This window comes from Grammomys surdaster, unplaced genomic scaffold (assembly GCF_004785775.1).
Source record: "Grammomys surdaster isolate TR1022 unplaced genomic scaffold, NIH_TR_1.0 125793, whole genome shotgun sequence".
NCBI lineage: Eukaryota > Metazoa > Chordata > Mammalia > Rodentia > Muridae > Grammomys > Grammomys surdaster.
Window position 1 is genome coordinate 851804 of NW_021620624.1, and position 8504 is coordinate 860307.

At 45.3% G+C, this 8504-nt stretch overlaps 1 protein-coding gene across 1 annotated transcript in view; it reads right to left on the minus strand.

The window, feature by feature from the left end:
- Ppef2 (protein phosphatase with EF-hand domain 2) overlaps nt 1-7854 on the minus strand; it is a 30920-nt gene extending 23066 nt beyond the window's left edge. Inside the window, 4 exon segments of the mRNA XM_028789202.1 lie at nt 4969-5144; nt 6203-6260; nt 6378-6499; nt 7800-7854. Of these exon segments, the coding sequence (XP_028645035.1) occupies nt 4969-5144; nt 6203-6260; nt 6378-6499; nt 7800-7854 (411 nt within the window).
- Between the last annotated feature and the right edge of the window lie 650 nt (nt 7855-8504).

Genomic DNA, 8504 nt, shown 5'->3' on the forward strand with positions numbered 1-8504 from the left:
CCTTAGAATATGTAGAAAAGAGATGGAAAAAATCATCAAGAAGATTACAATTTCATTTTTGGGTAGAGAAATGATGAGACATTCAAATTCTATTCTTTCTGTTTATCTAGAATTGCTACTTTTTCTGTGTGGATCCTTATTGTTTACAAGCTAAAAGTATTAATAAGTAAAAATCGCCTTTAATCCCAGCACTTGGGAGGCAGAGGCAGGCGAACTTCTGAGTTCGAGGCCAGCCTGGTCTACAGAGTGAGTTCCAAGACAGCCAGGGCTACACAGAGAAACCCTGTCTTGAAAAAAATAAAAAACAAAACAAAACAAAAGAAATGTTATTTTTATTACAGTAGTAAAATAACATGAAATTTAAAAATATTTTAAAATATTATATACCGTGTGTTCTTTCAGAAATAAGAAAGCTTCTCCTTTTTTTCACTTGTACTTGAACCCAGGCCCTTGTGTGTGCTAGACAAGCACTCTGCCTCCAAGGAATCCTGGCCCTAAGAAAGCTATGTTTAAAAGACATCTAAAGCAAGGAACGCTAGAGGAATCACGCAACATCCAACAAGTCTGGGCTTGTACCGTAAGTTCACTAGATGGTCCTCATGGTTTCTTCTGTTCAGATGAAACTCCTTGGGGTACACCAACATGAAGGCAAATAGAACCATCAGGACCTCTACAGAGTCCTTGCCTCAATCTATGAAGTCACTGTTGAACACGTATGCTCTCTCTGATGATGGTAGACCGTTCTTCTGACAGATGATCAGTCCACAAAGAGGCAGTGGAGGAGGGGAGAGAACATTAGGTTAAAGGCAGCAGGCATCTGACTGTTAAGTCAGAGCCATAGCCAATCCTGTGATCTGTGGGTTCCTCTACACAGGAAATATCAGCAAAAAGGGAAATGTTTTCCATTGTCTTATATTTCCTTTCCAAAGATGCAGAAGTTAGGAGATGCTCAGCAAATCTGGCATCTGATGCAGAGACACAGCCATGTGGTGTGAACCAAAGGGCACTGAGCTTGTATCATGGAAGCCACTTCTAAGTTCCAGGTTCATATTGGCAATAACAATAATAGTGTAGAGTGAAAAATTATAGATACTGGGTATATAGAATCCTTTTTAGACATATAAAATATTCTTTAGGCTTTCTTTATAAGGACATGGAAAATTTTCTGAGAAACTGAGCCATGAAGCAAGTTAGGAATGTGGAAAGACCAGTCACCATTACTGGAACTGGCCTATCTGCAAAGAGAAAGGAAAGAATGCAAGTGAACTAGGTGGAACCAAGCTGAGAACCAAGTTGAGAACAAAGCTGGGAACCACAGTGACAGGGCAAGGCCGAAGTAACAGGGCAGGACCACATTCTTGAGAAAGATAAGCAGACAGAGAGCTTTCACCTGACCCTGACTCATGTAGGTTGGGTTCCTTTGGAATGTTCCACTATTTTTATGTTATGCCACCTCAACAACCCCTCATTCCCCTTCCCATTCCTTGGTTTGTGGTTTTTCCCCTTAAAAACCCTTCTCAAACTGGCTGTCGGGGTCAATTCAGCAGCTAGTTGTCACGCCCTAATAAACCTCGCAATTGCTCTGGTACACGGTGTCTCGAGCAGATTACTGGGAGGCTGCGACTTTCTGAGACTTGAGTGAGGGTCTCCCCTCTGCGGAGGTCTTCAATAGTTGTAATGACTGCCATGAACTCATGGGGATTAAATAAGGTAAGACCAGGCTGAGCCTGATAGCACACATCTGTAAACCCAGCACTTGGAAGATGGAGGCAGGAAGGGTCAGGGGTTCAAAGCCAGTCTGGACTACATAGTGAGTTAGAAGGAGGCTGTTCTTGTCTACATGAGCCCTTATTCCAAAAAACTTTCCAAAAAGGAGAACGTGTGTGTGTGTGTGTGTGTGTGTGTGTGTGTGTGTGTGTGAATGTGTCTGTGTCTGTGTGTAAATAATTTGGAAATATAGTACACATACAAAGTAGTAGTATTGTACTATTGTACTAATAAAATATTGTATACATACTTTGTTTTATGTTCTACTTATAGCTAAAGTGAATATAAAAAACAAAGTTTGGATGCCTCCATAATAATCTTCTCTATTTGGAAAAAATAGAAAATCAACTGCTAAATGTTGGTTCCCCCTGCTCATCAAGCCAACATTTGGATTTGCCTACGATTTACAAAAATAAACCAGAGTAGAAAGCAAAGCTGATTCTAGATCATGTATTGCTGTGAGACACACATATAGAAACCCAAGCAATTGGGCCTGGAGAGATGGCTCAGCAGTTAAAAGCACTGGCTGCTGTCTTGCAGACAACACAGGTTTGATTCCCAACACCCACACGGAGGCTCACAATCATCTGTAACTCTAGTTCTAGGGGATGCAACATCTCTGATGGCTTCCATGCACAGTGGGCATGTGGCATACAGAAATATACGCAGGAAAGCAAAACAAAAGTATAAGATAAAAATAAATCTTTTTTGTAAGTCCAAGCAATGGTTAGGCATTTGTGTAATGGAGAGTATTTCTTACGATACTTATATACTTATAGTGGAGTCACTATGAATTGCTTCTCTGAGCCATGTCTCCTTTAAATAAATGTGTGAGGAATATGGAAACAGTCGGCTAAAAGGGAGCCGATCTGAACTTTTAAATTAAGCCTCCGAACAAGAAAGTAACTTAAATTGGATGTTCATACCTTATAAAATATAAACATTAAGTCATCCATCTGGCCATGTAGATCTCCTAACAGAGAAAAGAATATTAGCTCATACTGATCTATACTTGAACAAAATATCTATGCCTGGAAGAATGGGGCAAGGCTTGAAAGGAACAGTTATTAGTTTAGGGAGAATCGTTTCGATCTCACCTAGTTGCAGATGTAGTTAGTACTGAAAAGCAGAAAACACTGGGATTTTTAAAAAAATGATTATCACAAGTAGTCAGTTAGCTACATTGTTAACTGCTGCAAAGACTGGGCAGTATAACACAGGGCAGTAATGGGAAGAGAGCTGGGAAGTTCACCCTCCCTAAGTTAGAAGTTGTCACTCACTTGTGGACTAGTGTTGGGAGATAGTTCAAGAGAACTTACAAAATCTAATAAGAAATCTCCTTTTCACACATTGAAACAATGATTTCTAAGTTTCAGATGCTTAAGGGTGAGCAAGGCATGCCGCTGGACCAGTTCACACCCCCTCCTCGTGTGCATCTCCCTCAGCTGGGGAGTGGGCTTCCGTCCACACGGATGCTACTGAGCAAATGGAGAAGGTCGGCCACTATGGTTCTCTATGTGACAGGCATGTGTAGGGGTGGAAATAAAAACTCTGTAAGCCTTGAAATTTGCTCAAGTACCAAGAAATAAAATGTCAAAAGGCTGGGGTATCTTTTTGTGTGTGTTGTTGTTGTTGACTGTTGTGGTGATTCTATTCTCAGTATGGAATGTGAACTTGGAGTCACTATGAATTGCTTCTCTGAGCCATGTCTCCTTTAAATAAATGTGTGACTGTGAGAAAACAGTCGGCTGAAAGGGAGCCGATCTGACCTGTTCATCTACCAGCATGTCTTCCTCTGGCTCAGCTTCTCCTCCTGGCCCCTTTCTGTGGCAGGGTTTTCTGATTTGTGTCTACCCAGGAAGGCAGCTCCCACCAGCACTTACAGCACACTGTGACCTCCTCGCTGTAGCAGGTGGAGACTCGGTTGATGTTGGGCAGCTGGGCCAGGTGTTTTCTGGTCTCATACAAAAGAGTAAAGACAGCGAGCATTGAGCTGCTACCAGCAGGAAGGGGTGGGATGCCATAAAGTAACAGGAATGGCCCTGCTTCTGCTGGCAAACGTCCAGCTACCCCAGACCCCAAAAGGAACCCAGTAAACTGTAGATCCTCTTCGTGCAACTCTGCTTTCGCCTGACTTATCTTCCCTCCTCTTTCCTGTCTAATCTACAGAGTTTTTCTTTGCCCTCAGGAAGCAGTGTATGACTGTAGTAGTAGCAATGTATGAATTTGTGCACATCCATTGATGGTGTGGACTAATCCTGCCATTACTGAGAGACAGCCAACCCCTACACTGCTTTCATCTTGTCAGAGAGAGGAAGGACCATGATCTACGTACCTCACAGAACTGAACAACTTCTCACCAGGTCTACACTGGCCATTGGGGGGTTTTAAGCCAACACAGTGTTTTGCTTGGACTATTGTCTACTGACAGGTCTCTCTGCTTCTCTTCCACGCTCACTGGTATTCCAGTCTCAACTTGGCAAGAACTTAATAAGTGCTATTAATAATAAGTTTATTATTAGTCCAGATAGGTTCTCATTAGGAATCCCTGACTCTCCTGAAACTCACTATCTAGACTCAGCTAACCTTGATCTCAGAGTGATCTGCCTGCCTCTGCCTCTCAAATACTGAGATTAAAGGTGTGTGCCACTAGGGTCTGATGCACAGTGACTGTTTTAAAGAGTGAGCCTAAGTATCATTCCTGTGTTTCTGCCCTAGCATCTCTTACTTATTTCCTGGATTCCTCTTTACTAATCACAGTGACCTTTCTGAGGTCCCTGGAGAATCCACGGAGTTCCTGCCTCTGTACCTTTGCACTTGCTCGTCTATCTCAAACACTCTGTTTCCAGATATCGCATCTCTCAGCACCCTGACCTTTGCTCAGACATCTTCCTTTGCTCAGACTGCCTCCTCTCCTGGCCTCTCTTTCATAGCTCCCATCAGTTTCTGTGCTACTGCTTACTGATCCTTTAGTTTATTACTTCCTACACTGCTAACATGTCAGCTGCACGAGGGCAGTGGCAGCCCCCCATACCTAGATCCATGTGAGCCCCCCCAGCCTTCCTCACCAGCTACCTGCAGGCTGAGCGAACAAAACCACAAAGGTTACCCTCTTAGAAGCTGGCTGCTGGACCCTGGCTATATTTCCCAGCAGGTTTGGTCTACAAGTTGGTGGGGACCCACATCCTCACTTAAGCTTACTTGTCTCAGCCTGAAAGCTTCCACCAGGGCAGTGGCGTGGTCAGGAAGAAGTGGGAAGGAGAGACATGGCCCTGTGTAGCTGTCGGACACCTCTATGGATTCAAAATATCCACCCTCCTCTGTCTCCACATCCTGGGCGAATCTCTCCTCAGTGAACATGCGGTTCAGGAAGTCTCCTAGTTCAGCACAGAGGGTAAAAGCAGGCCAGCTTAGGAACAGACCTTGAGGGATCGTTAGTGCTGTGGGACCCTGCCAGTTGAGCTCTGGCTCCAGCCCAGGATATGATAAATTGAAGTTGATGAGGCGGGGGCGCAGGAGGAAGGTTATGTTTCTGTGTCTGTGCAATCATTAGTTGGTCTACATTTACTTTTTTAAAAATCACCAGAAGTAGGAGAAGGAGGGGTAATATCTCTGCTGTTAGGAGTGCTTGCTAATCTTCCAGAAGACCTGAGTTAGATTCTTGCGCCCATATCTGGTATCTCACGGTGACCTCTAACTCCAGCTCCCCAGGGATCTGAGGCCCTCTTCTGGCCTCCTTAGATACTGGCATTCACATGTGCATACACACTTTTACACATGATTTAAAATAAATATTTTTTTTAAAAAATCAAAATATTGATCAGAGGACATCCCCAAATGCAGAGGCCTGTTGAAGGCAGAAGGAAGAGCAGGGTAAAGCCAGTGAGGAAAGGATTCTCGGCCATTCACCTTGTTCAGTGGGCACAGCAGAGGCTCGGACCATCTCCAGCATGGCAGGCTCCTCTACCTGCCAGGCTTTAAAGGTCCAGGCCAAGGGTTTCCCTCCCCAACTGCAGGGGATCATGGGTAGCAGAACCAGAAAGGCCACAGAGTCAACCCCCCTTCCATCTGGCTCACTAGGATGGCTTCAACCAGGATCTTCCAAGCAGATGTTTCCCCAAGGTCCTGGTACCTGGATGTTCACTCTTCACTATTTCGCAGCCCTTCTGAGTTGCTGGCTAGCATCTCTCTCCACCCCTTTCATTTCTCTCCACTTCCTTCTACCTCCAGCGTTTCTTAGTAAAACCAACTCCATGCTTGTAAACTCTTGTCTCCAGGGATGTTTACAGGAGAGCCACAGGCTAAAAGTTTACTCGGCCATTCATTTGACAACCTTGCCACTTAAACTCTCCGCAGATTCCCAGTTACACTCCCGCAGAAACATCGAAAGTACAGTATTAAGCCAAGATAGCATAGCGTGGGAACTCATACTCACTCTCGTGGAGGCTACTGGGAGTAAAGTGGTCCACAAGGCAGCTGAAGAATTCATGGAGCTGTGGAAGAACCAGACAAGGCAAGCTTTAAAAACAAAGGAGCGGTCCCATCCGCTGCACCTTCCAACACCAGGTCCCACCACCCCACCCCCACCCCCTGCGGTCATCGCCACATACCTTGACCTGATCTTGCTGTCCAGCATACTCTATAGACTGGAAGATGTTCCAGGTACATCGCCACCTCATCTCCAGGCGGGCCATGTAGCGCCGGTACCATCGCTGGATCAAGGCCTTGAAGGCTGTAACACAGATGAAGATACAAGCCTAAATGAGCAAGGACTCCCAGAGATGGGGGCTGGAAGCATGAAGTAGGGGTGTGTGTGTGTGTGTGGTATTTCCACAATGTAACAGCAGTATTATGAATATCAAGACATTGGGTTCCTCTGAACTGTCCTGCCAAACTATGTGGCTTCAACAAATCAGCTTATGCCTCAGCATCTTTATCTGGACCAGGAATTAAACTCAGTGGAGAACAGGTACTCTTTTTATGCCACACAAGTGATGAGTGTTTCCTAGTGAGTTCCAGGACAGCCTGAGACCCTGCTGTTAATAATAATAATAATTACTATTATTATTATTATTATTTGTCCTGTAAAGGGTTTGGTCACATCTATGCAAAAGTAGATAAAATAAATTAATTTCTTTCCACTCTTCATTTTATTTTTTCACAGAAGCCAGGAGGGTGTTCTGAAGAGATTAAAATACTGTTATACACCAGGCAGTGTTCACGCATACCTTTAATCCCAGCACTTGGGAGGCAGAGGCAGGCAGATTTCTCAGCGACCACAGTGGTGGCTCATGGCCATCTATTCTGGGATGGGATGCCCCATTGTGTCATATGGACAAACATACAGTTAGAGTGCTCATAGACATTAAATAAATAAATAAATAAATAAGACCCCAAACAAACAAAATCCTGTAAGGTTTGGCTTCCGCCAGCCTCCACAGCCCAGTCCCTTCAATTCTCCGCCTTGTTCTCGTCAGACCTATGAGTCCCAATCCCTTTGAGGGTCGAAAGATTCCTTTCACAGGGATCACCTAGGGCCATCAGAAAACATAGATATTTACATCACAATTCATAACAGTAGCAAAACTAGAGCTACGAAGTAGCAACGAAATAATTTTATGGTTGTGGGTCGCCACATTATGAGGAACAGCATTAAAAGGTCGCAGCGTTGGGAAGGTTGAGAACCGCTGGTCTATCCAGGTGGTAACTCCATGAGTGGGGGTTAGCTCTTTGTCCCTGCTGACCCTGGCACACGGTGGCACACAGCATTCTTCTCTTCCCTCTTTGTCCATCATTTTATCCGCTTGTGCGCAGACGGGATAAACCCGGAGACAACAGCGACTACTGGAGACGTTTTAACTCTCAACTCAGATGGTCGGCTGAGCACTGTGGTAGTCACTGCCAGGGCAACCCAGTTCTGCGAGGCGGCTTGAGAACGAATGATGGCTTTCTACTTTCATCCTAAGGGGTTCCAACCTACGCAACAAGGGCTTCGGATACCAAAGCTAGCTCTGAAGTGGGAAAGCACATACCTTTCTCAGCGTTCTGAAACGCAAAGTGGTGCTGGGTGGATGAACTACTTCCCATGGTCGGGGGGCAGAGCTCCTGCAGGACATGGACGATGGACCCAGGACGAGGAAAGGGAGGTGTTTGCTGACAAGAGGAAGGGGTATTGTCAGCGAGAGGTTCACACACAGCATCAGTTCAGGTGAAGCAACTGTCTGTGAGCCCCACGAGATCATCCCCCTCCTCCCTGTTTATCCCCTGAGAATTCCCTCCCGTGTTGACGCTCCGATGTCTTTTCCTCTGTGTGAACCAGAAACATACCGGTAGCTTTCGTGGCTTCAAAGCTGCTTTTCATAATCTCCGCCACCTTTAAGCTGCTACCAAACCACTACTCTCCCTTTCTGCTTCTCACCAGAGCAGATGGCATGTTTTCTTCTTGGCTACTATTTGCTTCATGGCGCAGGGATTAAACTCGGGACCTGGCATATATTAGACACATGCTCTACTGCTGAACCACATCCACAGGCCCTTTTCACTTTGCTTTGAGACAGGATCGCACGTAGTCCAGGCTAACCTCAAGCTTACCGTGTAACTGAGGATAACCTTGAACCTCTGACTGTCCTTTCTCTACTATCTGAGTGCTGATGGCAGACAGGCATGCACCACTGATGCCTGTTTAAGTGGTGGTGAGATCACACTGGGGGCCTCGGGCATGCTAGTGTGGTGCTCTA